Here is a 20,547-nt window from a genome sequence, read left to right on the forward strand (position 1 = left end):
TGCTGTGGCTGTGGCTGTGGCATAGGCCAGCAGCTGCAGCTCCAATTCATCTCCTAGCCTGGGAACTTCCACATGTCACGGTATGGCCCTAAAAAAAAAAAAAAAGAAAGAAAAAAAAAGGAGAGAGACAGACAGAGATCTTCAGAAGGTAGGATCAAGAAGAATTCATAGCTGATTAGATGGGGATGGTGAGGGATGTGTCCCTGGGTTATAGTTTCAGACAACTAAAATGTGTCCCTGGGTTACAGTTTTGAACAACTAAGATGTGTCCCTGGGTTATAGTTTCAGCAGCAAAAAAGTAGATGACACTCTAGAGCCCAGAGGCAAGGTCTACAGAGGAACAGGGGCATCATTTACTTATACAGTATTATGGAAACTATAGTTATGGAAATATCACCATGGAAAAGCCAGAGAATTTTATAAACAGGGAAGGTTGGTGGTAAAAACAGAACCTAAAAAAATAACAAATTTATGAGGTTGATGAGAAAGTAAGTTTTTTAAAAAGCTGAAAGAAGGCAACCCAGAGAGGCTGAAGCAAACCAGAGAAAGGAAGTAATACTATAATAAATAAGGAAGAAGAAGAACTTTTAACATGAGTAGCCCATGGCCAAATGCTGCTCAGGCAACAGGAGGGTCAAGTGCTAAAAGAGTGGGTGCTATGATTGCTATTTAAAAGCCTAACCTGTTTCCTTAGAACCTTTCTGTGGAGTGTCTTGGAAGAAGATTATAATAGGTTGAGGAAGGAAAGGGACTTGAAGAAGTGGGACAATGAATATAAACTATATTTTTACTATACCGGGTAATGAGAACAGAGGTTGAAGGGAGAGAGAAAAGAGCTGATATGAGGGAGAAATTGAGGGTACAGGAAAGAGGGGAAGCTGGGAATGTAAGGTCCTCAAGTGAAATGCATGAGGGAAAATTTGCCTCTAGCCATCTGCCATGGGAAAAGTCAGATTTACCAAAGCAATAAATCATTCTGTTAGTTTATTCTAGGGAGATATTACTGCAAAACCATCTACAGAATACTTCTTAGGTACCCTTGGGAGCAATTTGTTTTCTACCATTTTGCAAAAAGAGCTAGATTATTTGTCTAAGAAAACATAAGTAGAAGAAAATACATTTTCGTACACTGTATAATCAAAAGTCTTGAAAAACCTTGCCTTGCACAAATTATGTTTTTCAAATGACTTGCACACTCTAAATCTTCCCTAACTATAACTTGTTCATGTATTTTTGTTTTCCCCTTATTTAACAAAGCCATGCCTCTTTCCAACTGTCTCCACTACTGCTGACCTTGGCATTGCAGCAATGGTTTGACACAGAATGCTGGAAACACATGGTCCCTAGAAGGTTACCTAACTACATAGTATATATTAAACCTTTTGAAATTCTGAAGGTTACTCCACAGAGTATTGGTATTATTATTTTTAAAAACAAAAGTGGATTAGAGTTCCCACTGTGGCCCAATGGGATCAGTCACGTCTTGAGAGCACTGGAACATGGGTTTGACACCTGGCCCAGCACTGCAGGTTGAGGATCCAGCACTGCTGCAATTTCAGCCTAGGTTGCAACTGCAGCTTGGATCTGATCACTGGCCCAGGAACTCCATAGGCTGTGGGAGGCCAAAAAAGAGAAAAATGAAATGAAATGAAATAAAATAAAAACTGGATTTATTATATTAAAGATAAGATTTAGAAATGTTTTATTCAACAAATAATAAAATTAGCAAAATAAGTAAAATATAATGTATACATCTCTATTCTTGTTTTGAATCAACCATAAAAATTAAAGCATGGTTACAAGAAAAGTTTAAGAGGTAAAGATTTCAATATAGCTTAATAAATAATGTAAAAATGCCAGAACAGATGCCATTGTACAGCTGCCTTTCTATTAGGATACTTTCAGAATGAGCTGAAATTAAAGACATCTTACCTTGATATAGTATCAGATACAGCTTTTTATTAGTATTTAATGACTTTCTGCAAACTTTGTAATATTTATTGCTTTGAAAAAAATCAAGCATTAGAATTAAATTATCAAAATTTCCAAGAGACTTATTTCATAAATGACACAATAGACATTTTATATATTAATTTGTCAATACTCATACTCATGCATTGCTCATATCAAAAGAAATTGTGTTTGACCTGCTGACAATTTTAAGAGACTTCTAACAATATTTTTTTCCTTTTTTGACTAAAAGAGTCCTAAGAATATCTGGTCTTTTCTAGGATAGTTCATTTAACTTAATTAAAAAGAACAGAAAAAAATGTGAAAGTGCTTCTTGGTGCACAGATGACCATAAAAATGCAATAAAGCCTCAACAAAAGCAAAGATAATTAACCAGGATATTGGCTATGTAAAAGTTTAATTATTAAATGTTGACATAATGTTTTTACCGATTGTTCTATATAACCAATTAATTTTTAGGTGGTTAACTGAGATTCAGGTAGCACTTTTTTTTTTTTTTTTTTTTTTTGGTCTCAGGAGCAAATACAGAGTATTTGGGTAGTGAATATATGTGCAATTTATCTAATCTGTATTTTTGTTATATTTTTAAATTTTTACTTTCCCATGTGCAGTTCCACCCCAGGGCCTTTGCATTTACCCTTCCCAGAATGTTTTTCCTCCAGACATCCACGTGGTTCCCTCCTTTGTTTCATTCATAATTTGCTCACATGACACCTTATCAGAGACACTTGCCTTGACTATTTATTCTAAATGAAATTGCATCATGAGTCCTCCACATCTTTTTCTATCCTCTCGCCCTGCCACATGTTTGTTTATGGCTTCTCTGCCCCTACAAAAGGTAAGCTCCTACTATAGTCTGAATGTCGCTTGAGAATTCATACGTTGAAACCTAATGCTCAATGTGATGGTATTAGGAGGTGGGGGCCTTTGGGAAGTGATCAGGCCATGAGAGTAAGAGCCATTATGAATGATCAGTATCCTTAAAAAAAAGACTCCAAAGAGCTCCCTTCCACCATGTGAAGACAGCAGAAAGACTGCCATGAGGAAGCACGCCCTTACCAGATACCGAATCTATTGGTACCTTGATTTTCGACTTCCTATCACCCAGAACTGTGAAAAATAAATTCTGTTGTTTATAAGCCACCCAATCTATGGTAGTCTGTCACAGCAGCCAAAAAAGGGCTTAGACCACTCCAGAAGAATAGAGATGTGGCTGCGTTTAACTAGGATCCCTCCAGCTCCTACAGTACTGGGTAGGTGGAAATCCATCAATAAATATCAGTGAATGAATGAATTTAAGAAGCCAAAGATGAAAAGATAATATATTTGGTTTTGAAACAGAGGGGACAGGATCATTAAATTTCACTCTATAAGTTATCCACCTTGTCCTGCCAATTTATTTACAACATAAAGTTCACAACACTGGAACCAATTATAGTCTCACTACTTCTTATAATATTTAAGACAGGCTATTGCAATCTGAGAGAAACTGACTATAGATCCCAGAACTTTGTTTTATGCTTTCCCCATGTCTTCAATAACAGGAAGGAAAATAAAACAAGCAAAGAATCAACAACAAAAAAGAAAACGTAAACTCAGGCTGGAGGAGGTAATATTTGTTTTTTAAAAAATTATCATATGCTCTTTGACAGTTTGATCTTTACAGATAAAAGAAAGAAGTGTACAAATGTAGAATATGAATTTCTTTTATTTCTTTAAATATATATGTCATGATAACTATATGACTTGAGTTATAACATAGCTTTATTGCTATAGTAGAAATAACTGAGCTTTGGTGAATTAGTGTCTTTTTCCATCGTGAGATGGACACCGTCAAGGCGAACAGAAGATGAAGATGGTGCCTGTATCTATGAGGTGAGAGAGTTAAGTGCTGCACTGCTGTGCTAAGCACAGAGCATGGGCATATGGGCTGGGTTTTTCTAGGCCCAGGAAAAGCTTCAGGCAAGGACAGGGACAAGGGATATACCTACTCTGCTCCAAGCACTGCCCACAGGTCAAAGCAGCTTCTCTGTGAGTCAATGCTTTAGTTACAAACAATTGTCTCAGGAGTGAGATCATTAATCACATTTTAACTGAGGATACTGCAAACCCCAAGAAGGCATCAGAAGACTTTTTAAATCCTTCTATATCATAATTATCCAGTTTTTTGGTCCAAATGTAAAGTTCATAGAGGTTGTCTATAAAAAATAAAGTGGTACAAAAGGAAACCTTATTTGAAAGTAAAAGTTAAGAAGCGAGGGGTTGTAAGTGAATTTGAAGTCCAGTCTACAGTGTTGTTATAGTTACCTAAGACAAACAGTGACATGGCAGAGAGCCTCCAAACTAACACAGTACAAAACTCAAATCAACATTATTCAATTTTAATATATACTAATACTATAGAAGCTTTAAAAAAAAAAAAACGAAAAAAAAAAACAAAAAAAACTGTCTTCCCCTCCATTTCCATAGAGCTCCAACCTTCTATCCTTGTTCCTGTGGATTCTTGCAGAGACCATCTGGCATTAGAAAATGACCAGGCTGTGATTATTGTGATTTGTACACCTTTAGAAACAGAATAGATAACAGGAAAGGGTGCGGGGGTCTTGGAGATGTAGCTATTCAATTAAATAATAATTCAGTGGCCACCTGCTATGTGTATTGCCCCAACTGTTCCTAGGGAGTCAATGGTAAATAAGACTAAATCTTTATCCAAAGAAAGCTTTACAGTATAGCAAGGGTAAAATGGTAGCTACATGACTGACTATAATACATGCTAGAAAAAGAAAAGGTATATGCTATAACGGGACAGAAACCAAAGTCTCTGAGGTACAAAGATGATGACATTACATGTTTTGGGGGATCCAATATGGAAGTAAACCATGAGAAATGGATTGTAAGAATGGCTATTGTAGGTAGACAGAACTTCAAGAGCAATAGTAACGAATGAGGAAGAATAAGTATGAATAAAAAGAAGTTCAGCTTATTAGCTCAGAGGGAATATACAGTGGAGCAGTGCTAAGATGCAATATTGGAACGCAAAACGATATTAGAAAAAATTAGAATATGGTAAAGGTTTTACCATTTATCCATCATGAATGAATGGTACCCTAACAGCAATGACAATGAACTGAGATGGAAGAGTGAGGCGATGAGATGGCTTGTTAGGATGCAACCGCAGTCCAGGTAAGCAGTGATAAGAGTCTGGAATAAAGTGATGATAATCAAAATGGGCAAGAGCAACAGCATTAACACAGGAGGGAAAACTGGATTTGTATAGGATTGGCTACAGAGACACCAGGGAAGGGGAAGGGCCTGTTAATGACAGTTCTAAGCTATGGAGCTTCAGTGACACAGGGAGTGCTATGTACCCTCCTCAGCACTTTATAAATGCCATTCACTCCTCAGGACAACAATGAATGAGCAGTCCTCCCATTGTACATATGAGAAAACTGAGGCTGAGAGAAGATACACAGCTTATAATGCAGTGAGTAACAAAGCCAGAATCTGGATTGAAAACTGCTTGATTATATTACAGCTTCCAGGAGGATGCAGGTAGTTATACTACTAATAATAAAAGCACATTTTTCATTTCAAAGTTGTTCTCAGATATACAGATTTCTAACTGGCATCAAATTATCAAACACACAGTATCAAATCTATTAACCTTATTTATTTAATTTTTCCTCACTTCTGCAATACACAGCTAACTAGCAATGTTATAATACAAATAAAATTTTGATGCCAATCAGGTATCAAAATAAATTAAATGGGGATTAAAACAGAAACAAAATTTAACCAAAAATGTGTGTTATGACAATACCTAAAGTCCAGATAGCACAACATAATCTGAAGGAAAAAAAAACATACAAGTTACATTTCATACTCTGATGTTTTCTAAGTAAATTACAGCAATGAAATTAATTATCTAACTATGAGATTATCTGACATATCTTCTAGGATTTACCCCCTAAAATGACAGAATTAGAAATACTTATTTCAACATTACCCAGGGTAGAATGTCAATAAAATTCAGTGTGACTTTCAGGTTATTGTTTTTACCAGGAATAGAAAAAATGTGCCTTTATTTTGTCAGTTCGAAATGTCTTCTAGTAGTGTATTACCAGGATGATAAACTAATGAGACATCTCATATTATGGCACATCATAAATTTTAACTTGAAATACATGAATACATTTTACATGATTGCCCTTTATAGACTTACTTCATTTCGGACACACACACAATAGAATATGAGACACTGAATAGATATTTAGAAAACTGCGCTCATCACCTCTAAGAAATGCTTCTAAAATAAAATGGACTTCCTCTTGTTTCTGGCTTCAGTTGACATTTACATTTGCTTCTTCTGGTTGTAATTTATTATGAGTCTTTATTAAAAGTAGACAGAAGAGGGAGTTCCTGTTGTGGCACGGCGGAAATGAATCAGACTAGTGTCCATGAGGATGCGGGTTCGATCCCTGGCCTCGTTCAGTGGGTTAAGGATCTGGCGTTGCCCTGAGCTGTGGTGTATGTTGCAGATGTGGCTTGGATATGCTGTTGCTGTGGCTGTGGCACAGGCCGGCAGCTATAGCTCTGATTCAATTCCTAGCCCAAGAAGTTCCATATGCTGCAGGTGCAGCCTTAAAAAGCAAATAAAATAAAATAAAACAAATAAAAATAAAAGTAGACAGAAGATTTAGAGGATCTGGTGTAACTGAGATAAGCACTTATACAAAAATAATCCTCTGCCCCTCGTTCCTTTAATAAGCACAGGAGATGGCATGCTCTGGAAGGAACACAGATTCAGGAACTGGTCAGTGTAGATCCACCTGGCCTCTTCCCCTTCCACCAGACATCTGTGGAGAACACCGACCAGGCAGTGCTGGGGTGAGGAGCGGCGACTTTGGGAGGGCTCCCTGCAGTGTGGCTGGCCCACTGCAAGCACTCCCACAACACTAGCTATTATTTCCATTAGCTTCCTCAAGGAGACAAACACCAAGCTGGATTAAATTAGAGGCAAAGAGACAGTATATAAGAAATACAAAAGAAAGAGAAGGGTGCAAGAGAAAGAGGCAGGACAGATCATTTTTCATATGTGGAAAGCTCCAGGAAGTTTACTAGAGGTTATTATGTACACTAACCTTTGAAAACTTTGGAACATGTTGGTACAGTTAGTTCTCAATCACCTCAGCGTCAGCCCTCTTTACTTTTTCTGGAGGTTACATATTGTGTGGATGCCCCCTGACATATTTTTCATTGCAGAGAAACACTTGCAGAGGGAGATGGATGCATCATTTCTCCATGTGGCTCCTTCTCCAGCCTGCACTTCTGGGGAGCTCTGCTGATGCTGGTGAGGTTCTCAGGACTAGCCGATGCCAGCCTCCAGCGCAGTACCCAGGATAAAGCAGGCACTCCACATTCTCTAACTAAAGAGAAGGGGTTGTACTGGCAAGTAAACCCCTTCTCTAAAGGAAACAGGCAAACGTCTAGCTGATCACTGTTCTCCTAGCAATCAGTGGAAGAGTGTTACAGATGAATTAGGGGTGGACAACAAAACCAACAGCCAACCACAAAACTATTTCCTCTCGACACACTCTTAAAAATGCTGCTCGACAGGATTTGGGGTAATCTGTCAAAGTTCTGGACTGTCTCTTTAAAGCGAGGTCCTATAATTTAAGAGATTTGGGGAAATCTGTCAAGAATTGGACTGTCTCTTTAAAGTGAGGTCCTATAACTTAAGAGACCATAGTATGTCTTTGAAAACCGTGGGTCCATTGGAGTATTTCCGTCATGACCAACTCCACTGATTCACCCAACTCATCATGTATTTTTTTGACTGTGACTTGGTTCCCATATAGGTCAATTTACATGGAAAGAATGTACTGATCATGTAGAATTGGTACTTCTGCTGAAGGGGACAGTTAATTCTTATAGCGATTCAAAAGAATAGCTTCTATTTGTGACTTAATTTCTTACATCGCTCAACAAAAATGAGCTCGTACTTCATGTCCTCGGTGATACTTGTTTTGTTTAAATAGTAAACTAGTATTCTAGTAGCAAAAAATAACAAGAAACTTAACAAACATACACATACATAATCATACAACATAGAAGTTCGTGTGTGTGTGTGTATAAGTATTTAGAAAGAGATATTGATAAAATCTTATCTTTTGGATAAGAATGACTTTCAAAATAATGAGTTCACCTACCTGAATGTTTGCAGGTCTCCGAGCCATTCCCATTATCATGGTTGCCTACCCAGCCCCGCCCTGAATTAAAGTCTCCAGCACAATACCCCCTATTTTCAAGAATTTTCTGATACTGCCTCCACAATCCTCTTCAACAGGGTGTAAAACTCATTTCCTGCTCATTGCTATTCTTTTCCAATACTGGACCAATATGGTCTTAATTGGATTCACAAAGTCTGACTTGAAGTCTTTTAGCTTAGATTCTCAAGTTCTTCTACCAAGGAGAGAATGGTCTGCATAGCTCTAAATGCAATACTTGAACTTGATCCAGCCGGCATTCCTCTGCAACTCCATGCCATCCTCTCCCATAAGTGCACACGTGCATTTGGACAAATTATATTTCCCTCTAAATACTCTTGGCCTCTATTTTCATATCTGCAAAATAGGTTTAGAAAATTAAAAAGATAATGCTTGGAAGGACAGTTTAGGACCTAATACATGGGAAGACATTTAAATTCCTTTCTTCCCCTGAGTGGATACTTATCATTTATCAGTTTCATATCTCCCTAAGACACTCTCAAAAGGACAGAAGAAACAGCACATTCACACTATCTTTCCAAGTCATCAGATAAACCCAGTATATCTTTGTTTAGCAGGTTAGCCTTGTCAGGCCAATAATCTGTGTCATTCTCACTCTTCAAACACAATTGTACTGACATTCGGGGCAGCTGACTACATTTTGGAGAGGTTAAATGAAATTATGAAATCAGAAGCTTTGATCTTCTGGCCTGCAGTGTGTCTGATGAATACAACTGATATTTCTATGCTTCCATACGTGTGGTCTTTTTCTCCTAAGAAACATTTATTTAAACATGTCTTTATTCAGCATGCTGAACCTTCAGAAGAGCTATACTAGAAGACTGTGTGTTTTGTCTTGTGTCAAATAAATTTCTGAACATAAAAAAATCATCTTTTTTTTTTCACAGAAGAATTCTATTGTAACCTTTAAAGAGTAGAGAATTCCAAAATTATTTAAAGTATCTAGACCATAGGAAATATAGCAACTTCCTCAATTTTTAAGGAAAGCATAAATACCTGATGATAGTAAATACAATATATAATCAATTCTCTGATTTATATAATCAGAGAATATAGAGGCAGAGTTTGTTGTTGTTTGTTTTAATTAGCAAATAGAATGCAGCAATGTACCAGAAGACAATTTTAGACATTTCTAAAGAAATTATAACCCTTGCTCACTGTTGGTGGGAATGTGAAATGGTGCAGCTGCTTTGGAAAACTATGAAGATCCCTCAAGAAATTAAAAATAGAACTACCATATGATCCAGCTGTCCCATTTTGGGGTTTATATCCAAAAGAACTGAATAAATGTCTTCTCATGTAAAAATTTATTATAGGTCTTATGAGATACATCCATGTCAATGTGATGTGACAATATGCTCTGATTTAACATAAATTCTTCTCTGGTTGTAATCATTCTACAAAAAAAAAAAAAAAGAATTTTTTGGAATTTCTATGGTACTGAGTAAATGCAATCACTTTACACACTGATGCCACTATGCATTGTCTGAAGAACTCCATTTTTTTAATTTCATAATTACAGCTTTACATGCTTATAGATCCTTAGGAACCATTATAGACTACCAGAAAATAATGTACACATTTAAAAGTGCTTGGTTGTACTGTCGAACTATGATCACATATAAAAAAAAAAAATCTCTAAATCACAGGCCTGTTTCATATTAATTATGAGATAGATCCTACTGGCACAGGGATTCTTATTTTATGGACCATGATGAGCTCCAGGTGTTTCATAAACCCCTGACTGTATACAAAAATGAAACAGGCATTCTTCTGGACAGAGGTTCCACAGATTTCCTAGATTGCTAAAGCAGTCCATCACACTCCCCCATCAAAAAATAAGTAAATAACACTTTAAGAGTATTATACCTCAGAGGGGGGAGGGACGGATTGGGGGTCTGGGATTGGCCTATGCACACTGCAGCATATGGTACAGATGGCCAACAGGGACCTGCTACGTAGCACAGGGAAATCTACTCAATATCCTGCGATAACATGTATGGGAATGGATATGTGTACATGTATAACTGAATCATTGTGCTGTACAGCAGAAGTTAACACAACACTGTAAATCAATTATACTTCAATATTTTTAAGAGTATTATACTTCAATATGAGAAATAAAAATATAAGAAAGAAGATAATTAAATCTAGATCTAATTATTGTGAAAATTAGGAACCTCTCTCTTTTTTTTTTTTTGCTTTAGGTGCCAGAAATCACAAAGCTATTTATATTGCCAATGTGACAAAACTTACTTAATTAGAGAAGGAGGGCACTGAAAGATACCAGCTATTCTCAAACTTAAGTGCACTCAATCACTTGGGGGCTTGCACTTTATAAGCGGCTAGTCCCAACAGTAGGGCTGTGGTGGAGCCAGGAATCTGTGTGTTTGACAAGCATGTGGGGTGATACAGACTTATGGAGTTAACACAACCTCATGAGAAACACTATTTATCTTCCAATCCATTAACAATTTCTCCTCAAATGGTTTGTGCAATGTTGTAATTTGTAAGCCAGACACCCTGAGGCAAGATTCTGCTTATTTGCATTTTTCTCCAAAAAGCAACCATAGATGTGATAACATAGAGTAAATTTATAAAGAAAGACATACTTACATACCAATGTTACTTTCAATAATTTTCCTGAAATCAAATAATAAGTTCATTAATAATGAGAGATTATCTTATTAACTGCTATTCATTAAAACAAGGATAAATCATAATAACTGGATAACCACAAATTTAGATTCTGGGTACTGCGAGACAGAGGGTGAAGACAAATAAAATTTATTTTATATTCCAGACCACACCTCAGTTTAACAATAACAGTTTTTACAAACCTATAACATTAGGGTTATGGGATCACAAAGTTTTCAGAAAAATTATGAGACCTCTAGTTAATTCTCAAACATTTATTAGCCTTATGCACCTGAAAACAAGAGAGAGGTTTTGTTCCAAGGTCTAAAATAAACAGGCCATATAAATTTGACAGCTCATTATGATAAGTAGAAATGTAAGAAATCTAAAGAAATCAAGAATATAGGCAACATTTAAACTACTACTTTGAATTTGTTGTCTTTAAGTAATTGGTCACTTGAAACTATCACGCAGTGAAATACACTGTGGAAGGGTAAAATGCACTTAATTGTAAAACTTCAAAACAACATAACCCTGATAAATGCTAAAAATGCATTTACACCCTGCAGGGTATAACAAATAAGGCCAACCAAAAATTCCTCAAAATATAGCCATCATTTTAATCGATTCACCATAAGACTAAGCAATGCAATTAATTCTCTGGCACTCATGTGAGTTTTCTCCAGTGAATCCAAGTGAACTCAGACATCATCAGGCAATATTTATGTGCTTGGTACACAAATAGCCTTGTCACTCAGAAACTGCCTCCTTAATGCAAAAACACCAGCATATCTGTCTCATTTCCATCATCCTCAGACATGGCACGTGCAGTACAATAAGGGTGGCTGACAGGGAACCGTAGTAACGCTGGCTGGTCTTTAACAGTCTGACAAGGACAGGTGGCAATATGGTGCTCTGAGAATTACGGAGACCTCCAACCATAAAGGAAACATGCTAGATAATATCATTTTTCACCCATCACTTCTGGGTCAATTTGCAACAGTCAAAGCCCTCTTAAGTGACATTCATATTAAAAAAAAAATAAATGTTTGCTGTTCAAATTGGTTCCCAGAATCAGTAGGAAATATGATGTCACCTTGGGAGTATTTTTAATGTGCCACCCAATTTCTAAATGTCAGACTTAAAACATCCAAGAATATTTTTCACTAAGTTTGCCTCAGCCATATGTATTGTGATAGAAGGGCAATAATATTTGTTCACAATATTTTAACTCATCAAAATTAGAGAGGAGATGCTATTAGGAAAATTCAGAAATGCAGTAAGTTGGAAACCTATGGCAATGAGTAATAAGGATTTCAGACTTACTGCAAATTCTGCTTAAGATATGACATTCACTTATGTAAAGGGATTTTTTACACTATTTCTTTGTGTAATATTTTATTTTAACATTTTCCAAACTCATCTCGACCTGCCTGACTCTGATTTTAGACTGCAATGACATTCTGGACAAAGTAGAGGTATGAATGCTGCTCCAAAGAGAACATTTCTGTTTCAGTGATTGGTCCAGGCCAGGATGATAACAGGAATAGTCCCCGGATTCTGCTCCAGTCAAGGTAATGCCCAGAAAACCAAAGCTACTTTATTATTACTTTTTTTTTTTTTTTCTGGCTGCACCCGTGGCAGACAGAAGTTCCCAGGCCAGGGATCAAACCCGCACCACAGCAGTGCACAAGTCATAGCAGTGATAATGCCAGATCCTTAGCCCAATGAGCTATCAGGGAACTCCCAACCAAAGCTACTTTAGATCATTCTCAGGGTTGAGCATCTTTCAAGGAGCTGCCTGAAGATCTAATGAAGTTAATGACCTTATGAGTCATCCCAGAAAAGCTCAGGAAAGTACACACCCTCTCCAAACTATGGTGCTCCCCCCAGCTGCTTTGCTGTTCACCATTAATATCCAGGGCCTTGCCCAAGTTACTTGTGCACTCTGGGTGTCACCTCCCTGACCTGTAAATTGTGTATATTGATGAGCATTATGTATGACTGCTTTGAAGATAAAATGTGAAATGTATTTAAGGACTTGACACGCCACCTGGAATATAAAAAGTACTTAAGTATAGCAAATACTGTTAACTAATCATTGTAATTGTTAATATTTTGATGTCCATAATGTCTGATCCATGGAAAAATCTCCATTTCCAGCAAAGAGTCAACACTGCTGTGGTGACATTTTTCCTCTATAGAGAAGATAAAGCCAGACAACTTGGCATGCGGCATGTGTTCTAAAATTGTATAAGCTACCAAAGGCAATGGAAAAGCAGATGAGAGCATTTTAAAAATTAAAATGCCTTTTGATTGCTCTGCGTTATGTCCTGTGTTGCAGAGAGGCACTGTCAAAATCAGTAGCTTTATGAATGATGGATTTTGTACAGCATAAAAAGGCATGGCAAAGTATATTTCAAATTTTGTTTTGAAAGCACTGATTCCCATACATCTTTGAAATTAAATTTCCCTCATGGTTCACCTTTAAACCTGTTACCCTGCTCTAAGAGAAAAATAAGAAAAGGAAAATCCGCCTTCACAAAACCATTCAAAGGTAAACTGCCGATAAACATTAGAAATCACATAAATGAATTATTTTATGAGTCTGATTTTTCTCTACTGAATATTCTCCTCCTTTTTGTCATTATTCCAAGTACCTGAGTGTCACTTGTATTTATTTTTTCCTTATGCTTCCATAAATACAATGAAAAGGCTAGTATTTCTAACACAGTGCTTTGCTTCTGTTTATCTGATAATGCAATAACCAAGATTTCATTATAGTATAAAAAATGTTAGTGAAATGAATGAACGGAATGTCTGGTCTAATTCTCTGCTTTCGTTTTTATTAATATTACATTTCCTATAGGTTTTCTCGTCTTTGTGACCACTGCACTTGAGAAATATTGAGCAATTCTTACTCAGATTTTCTTAACTATGTACCTTGCCTGCAAGCTGAAGATACCATTGAGTTTTTCTATTGTAGGTTTGTGAATTATGTATAAAAAGGGCATTACATTTTAGTAAACTTTGGCATGGATCCACTCATGGGGAATAAGATTAAGGTGAAGTAGGATGTTTTTTCACAGGGGCAATTACTGCATTCTCACCGTCACAGTAGAAATCTTTTTTTTTCTCCAAAGTATTACTAACCAGTTATAGGAAACTGATCCAGCAACTTGCCATTCACATTAAAATATGTGACTTTATTTATTATTCTGTGTGGTGCATAGTATGAAAAATGTGGGCTATGAACTAATCATGGTGCTTATTTGGGGTATATCAATGATAATACTCAACATGACGATGATGACATGACTCTAGAGAATGTCTGGTTGTTACCATTCTGTCTTCAAAAGTTGAGGCAACTTTTTTTGTGTGTTTAATTAACAACATACATTTGACTTATTCCTTTCTTGATTCCAAAAACTTATACAGAGCACCACATCTACTCTAGACACCCAGAATTCCTTACGGAGTTTTCCATGACAGTGGGTATGTAAAATAAAGTCCTGGAAGAGACGAGAAATGTTTGACATGAACTCTTGGCAAGAGGAGCATCTACTAAAATAAAACGGGTGTGGCTCATGCAAGGAAGAGTTAGAGCAACTAAGCAGCAAAAAGGCCATTTTCTACAATGAGCATGGGTAGGTACAATGAGCATTTTCTACAATGAGCATGAGTCCTTTGATTACTCACTGTCTCAATTCAAAATGCTGGACTCTGCTGGTGACATTAACTTGTAGACCCAACACTGGCCCTTAGCTCAGAAAAAAGTAATAATAATAATTTGGCAACTTCCAAGTGCTGACATCAGCAGCTCTCTTCTGGTCCTTCCCAGCTAAGTAAGAAAATGTGATCTAGTCCTTTTTTACCTTCAGACATCTCAAGTCAGCTCCCTACATAACAGCTAATCTGGATTCCTGCCATCCTTGCTGTTTGACTGAGCCCAGGGGGTTCTGTAAGGAGTACCATGAGAGAGTTCTCATCACATCCAATAACATTCCCAGTACACATATTTTGTAGCTTGATATACAGGCCTGGCAGAGATATAAAGAAACACTTGAAGATAGAATAAAAAGGAAAACAGAAACCCTAACTCATTCATTCAATCACTGAATAAATACTGTTTTAAGGCATTAATTTTAATATTTTGGATAAGGTGTTGCAGGGGTTAGTGATAGAAGAGAAATCACATAATATATGTTTTCAAGAAACTTCTAATCCAAGAAATAATCTAACATACAAGTTTAAGAAAACATGGCACTCCTGCCCATATTCCCTTGGATCCCTTCACCAGCTTTCTACACACCAGCTCCAATGTGCTCTGACCCCCAACATCAGCATCTGTAGCTCCATGTGGAAAGGCTCCTTTTGTCTATACCAATGGAAACTGCCAAGCACCAGAGAGATTATGCTGCCTTCCTATCATCAGCCCTTAGCCGACGAATAAAGGGATGAAGATAAACACTACAGCCTCCTTGCCTCCTAATTGGAGACAACTCCAAAGTGTGCCTCATCCTGTCTCAAGAGCTCTCCTGCAAGACTGAGTCATGTTGCCCCACCTCTGGGGGATTTTCCTGGAAATCTCACCCTTGCTTTTCTTCCTTCCACGCCATGTCTACTTGCCCACACTGCAACTGGTGTTTCTCCAGAAACACTTTCTAATACACCACTTTCACGTGAAACCCATTTCAGGAACAGCTTATGAAGGCACAAAGCTATCAATAAGACCATTTCTCCTATTTCTAAGGGTGACTAAAAATGAATCAAAGATGAATGAGATAGGTTTCCTAAGGGTTAAACAAAACGATAGGACTTATTGAACAAGTAGAGTAAAGGGAAACCAAGTTGTCAAACTCTCAAAAGCCCTTGAGTGTCAAGAAAATGAGATTTTAACTTTTTGATAGAAAACAAGAAATTATTGGAAAGTTTAAGTAGAAGACACCATGTCAATTTTAGCTTGAATAATTCAGTAGAAATATCACTAAGTCTGAGAGCTTTTCTGTTCACTCTGGATGTAACATAAGTGAGACCTCTTCAAAATTAGCAGAGATGCTGTGCTTTACACTCCTTTCTCTCCAAATATGGATGCTCTGTGGCCAACCATCCAGAATTCTGTCTAACCTGAAATGGAGGTGCACCCTGAAAGTTAGCACACCTCCCTGGTCTCTGTCAAAAGATCCCCAGTTCTTAAATGGAATGCAACACTGTGCTAACATTCACACTTCAAAGTCACACACAAGTTGGCATTAGTCTGTAGATTCCTTGTCTCCTCCTCCTTGGCATCTCATTATCCATTTGTACAGCTATTCAACAATCCAAGCTATATGCTCCAGTACAGGTTTCTAAAGAATCTTTCATCTTAGCCAAAAGACAAAAGTAAAATATTTCCAGGCATTGCTGAGTATAGTTTCATAATCACTGTGGCATACTCTTTGTGGCAGTATTTCCACCTTCATCTAACAGTACCCACCATTATAAGAGCTTTTCAACAAAGAATATCTGCTATTTATTTCTTGGCTACAGTTGGAGTTCATTGTGCTAGGCATTGGAATGTTGTTTCCTGATCATTTAAAATGGTCCTCCTGTTTGAAGGACTTGACACTTATACCAGCAATTCTCACTCTGACTGCACAACAGAATCATGCAAGAGCTTAAAAAAAAAAAGTATGTATATATATATAGTGTGTGTGTGTGTGTGTGTGTGTGTGTGTGTGTGTGTGTGTGTGTATTCCTAGTCTCAATCCCATCCCATCACCTAGGTAATGATTTTTTTTTCAAGCTCTTCAGGTAGTTCTTGATGTGACCAGTGTAGGGAACCATCACTTTTAGACTATTAGGTCTGAATTTTAGATACATCAGTTTTAATATTAAAATCAAGAGTTCTGAGTGACAGCTGGTCCAACAGTTAAACACAATGATACATCTGTATAATTCCTGACAGTTTATAAATAATTTTCACAAATACAATCCCTAGAGACCAAAACTATATTTATTTTAATCATTCTAAAGAAAAGGGAACAAACTCTAAGAAAATTTTTAGGTGATACACTCAAGGTCATATAATATGTAGTAGAACCAGAACACAATTTTGAACTCTAGGCACAGAATTCCATCTACAAAGGAACATGCCACTTGGTTTGAAGCATTAAAACATAAAATCCAAGAGGGGAGGAAAGAGTAAATAGGTGAAGCATAGGAGATTTCTGGAACAGTGAACTCTGTATAATACCATACTGGTAGATATATGTCATTATACTTTTGTCCAAAGCCATAGAATGAATAACAGCAAGAGTGAACCTTATTGTAAAGCATGGCCTTTGGATGATTATAGTGTATCAATGTAGGTTCATCAATTGTAACAAATGTACCATTGTGCTGGGAAATGTTGATAATAGGAGAAACTATGTATAAATAAGGCGGGTGGGGGGGTGGAATATGGTAAATCTCTGCACCTTCCTCTCAATTTTGCCATGAACCTAAAACTGCTCTAAAACGTTGTCTATTTTAAAAATATTAATAATAGTAACATTATTCAGATCCCTTTGCTGAATAGTAAAGCAATTTGTGTACATTAATACTTATTTTTTTGCTTGGCTGAAATATTTTAATTGTGAGCTAAGGAGAAGGAAATCATCACTATCATAAGATTTAATTCCTTTCTACCATCTTTCAGCAAATTGGCATGAACATATTGAGAATTCTCCCAAGTCAGTTTGTGAAAAACTGCTTTGAAAGACTGGAAAATGTGCTTTCCCTTGTAAACGTTCATGGAGTACTTTCACTATGGGAGATACACTTGCATTGTTTACGGCAACCCAGGAGGATTTAGCAGGAGATGCAAGCACATTTGGAAGTGCTTAGCTTTTCAGTCAAGGCCTAGAACTCTGAGGTAAAGAATTTGTGTGTAGGAGTTGCCGTGGTGGTTCAGTGGTTAACGAATCCGACTAGGAACCATGAGGTTGCGGGTTTGATCCCTGGCCTTGCTCAGTGGGTTAAGGATCTGGTGTTGCTGTGAGCTGTGGGGTAGGTCACAGACACGGCTCAGATCCCACGTCGCTGTGGCTGTGGTATAGACCAGCAGCTGTAGTTCTGATTCAATCCCTAGCCTGGGAACCTTCATATGCTGTGGGTCTGGCCCTGGAAAAGGCAAAAAAAAAAAAAAAAAAAAAAAAAGCATTTGTGTGTAGGCAACAACTTACTTCAGTTCTTAGCCATCCTACACAGTGGGCTAGCCTGAATGATCCCAAAGACATGTTCAACCTTGCCTCCCCATCTTCAAGGACACAGATATAGAGTGCTTGGCACAGAGTGGACACTCACTAGATACTTGCCAAAAAAAGAATAACCAAGAGAGTGTGTGTGTGTGTGTGTGTAAATGAAATGGGAATACCTCTAGGAAAGAAATTTCCAACAGTATTTTCCATTAGCAATCTCACCAGGAAGCCTGGATATGAAGAATATTGTAATGACAAGAAGTCCATCTGCAAATACTGCTTGCTACTTTTTTCTCTGAAGAATTTACTGCTCTCACATCCTGTATAAACCTAATTTTCCTTGATGCAGTGTTGATATAAAAATCATTTTTATTCCTATTAACATCTGATCACTTATGTCATCACAATTAAGATAATACCACCTCTAAAAGGCAGAACGCAGATCACAAAGGATTAGAAGAAGTCTATGCAACAGACGTCTACAAGTTAGACTAGATGATTTCAAGGAAAGTCTGTGGGGTAGGGATTTTAAATCAAAACAGCACATAGCTACATATATCTCTCCCTTATTTGGCCTTATGATCTCACAAGCAGAGAAGTAAGAAATGGGCTCATTTTAAAGCGGTGAGGCAAAAGCAGCACCCTAGTTGGTTTAGCAGGAAGAAGGTAATACCTTTAGCCTATGAGGAATTAAGTTAGCAAGGAAAACCATTCAATTTACCCTGTTTCACAGACTTTTCCATCACATCTAGGTTTGCATACACTTAAAATTGACAAGGTTAAAAGCCTAATTCCAACTCAGCATAACATGTTGATTTCTGCTCCAAGAGCAGCACATTCATAGGGCAAAAAAGACAGTGCTCTTCTAGTTAAGAAAATAAGATGCATGTAAAACATTCAAGTAAAAATGTAAGCTTCCAAAAGGATAGTTATAAAATCAGAGTGGGCAGAATTCAAAGAAGAGAGAGATTAGCATGAGTCAGAGAGACTTGGTAAAGCTTTCATGGAAGAAGAATGGAGAGTGTTTAAAGAGGCTGAAGAGAAAAGAAAAAAACACTGGTTTAAATATAAGTTGAATAATAGAAACAAAAATTTTATATAACATTGTCCATCTAGTCTTTTTATTTAGAAACTTTTGTCATCACTGATATGGCCTCTTCTCTACAACTATCAGAAGTATAAGGTATATAATAAAAATCAAGAAAATGAAAAGTAATACAAAATATGCAATTTGCTGAAGATAAATAATACAGTATTTGGCATAAGTATAAGAAGAAATACATCACATAAAGCGAAAATTGCTAAATCTCTACTTCTCAAGTTGCTTTTATATTATTCTTTTTGATGACTGCACATCTACTTATGAAATGTTTGAAAGTTATTACATTTTATTTCTGTAAAAAGACTTTTAAGCAATTCGAATTCTGTCTTTCTTAAACTATCACAGACAACTGAATTCTTTATATTATTGAATTGTTTCCTATCATAGAAGATAACACACTTGATAGTATTTGCATTCAATTCAGAAATGTAGCAAGCTATCAGCAAAGAAGAAAAAAGTATGTATATTGACAAGACTCCAAGTATATAAAATTATAATCAAAACATTCCACTTCAACAACATCTATTTGTCTCAAAAGCCTAAAATGACCCTTCAGAAAAATCAAAAGGTATCTATTCAATTGAGAGTTAAGCTATCTTCCAATCAGCGTCTTAACACAGATTTCTTCTTGGGTAATGTTTAATTCTTTCACTCGATATTCCCTTTGCCACTCAAACTAAGTAAGGCAGTCCAGCTTCACTTGTTGAGATTTAGCCACAGGCTTGCCTACAGTAGCAAACATCTCCTCAAATTGTGCTAAGTTGAAAATAATTCTTGATGAAGAGTATAGCTCTAACACTGTATAAATATGGAAGCCACATCATGATACAGAAGGAACTCAAAATGGGACCTTAGACTTGATCAACTCTGTTAGACTTGCACAGCATGGCTGGGATCAGGTTATCTCTTAGGTTCCTTCCAATATGAAAATTCTATGCTGCTATGATATAAACAAATATGTAAGCTTTGCCATCAACTCAAGACTGGTTACCTTCTCCAGACAATGGCATTTGTGATCAAGCACATATATCAATGCAATATGATTAAACCGAGCCCCTTTCCCCTATACATCTGTCTAGTGCTAATCTAAGCCTAAACAGCCTGAAAGTTACTGCATTTATTCAGAAAACACACATGTATATGTGAGCTACCTAGGAATGGTTAAGGGGAGGCATGTAGTAGAGATTTGGTAGAGATCAGCAGCCCAAGGGGATTTCTGGCAGGAGATGCAGAGAGCAGAGAGAACTAACCTTACAAAAATGGGGATTCAAAATCCAAATTCCTACACCTAGACGATGTTAGTAAAAACCAGGTAGAACCACCCCTCCCT

At 36.9% G+C, this 20,547-nt stretch overlaps 1 protein-coding gene across 28 annotated transcripts in view; it reads right to left on the reverse strand.

Annotated features, from left to right (window-relative positions):
• Positions 1–20,547, reverse strand: part of NKAIN2 (sodium/potassium transporting ATPase interacting 2) — a 1,025,455-nt gene that overhangs the window by 951,346 nt on the left and 53,562 nt on the right. For 6 of the 28 annotated variants that reach the window (XM_084957985.1, XM_084957927.1, XM_084957904.1 and 3 more), the window contains one exon: positions 10,879–10,901. The exons of 20 other annotated variants lie outside the window; for them this stretch is intronic. Coding sequence is in view for 2 of the 8 variants with exons in the window: in XM_084957955.1 (XP_084814081.1) it covers positions 8,181–8,219 (39 nt within the window). In the remaining 6 variants the exon portion in view is untranslated. Of the gene's footprint in view, positions 1–8,180; positions 8,595–10,878; positions 10,902–20,547 lie in introns of all 28 variants that reach the window. 2 more of the 28 variants (XM_084957955.1, XM_084957944.1) reach the window with 1 other exon arrangement.

This window comes from Sus scrofa, chromosome 1 (genome assembly GCF_054392235.1).
Source record: "Sus scrofa isolate SSC_HxYL_T2T_F1_AM1 chromosome 1, Sscrofa_HxYL_maternal_Yorkshire_Landrace_v2.0, whole genome shotgun sequence".
Classification (NCBI taxonomy): Eukaryota; Metazoa; Chordata; class Mammalia; order Artiodactyla; family Suidae; genus Sus; species Sus scrofa.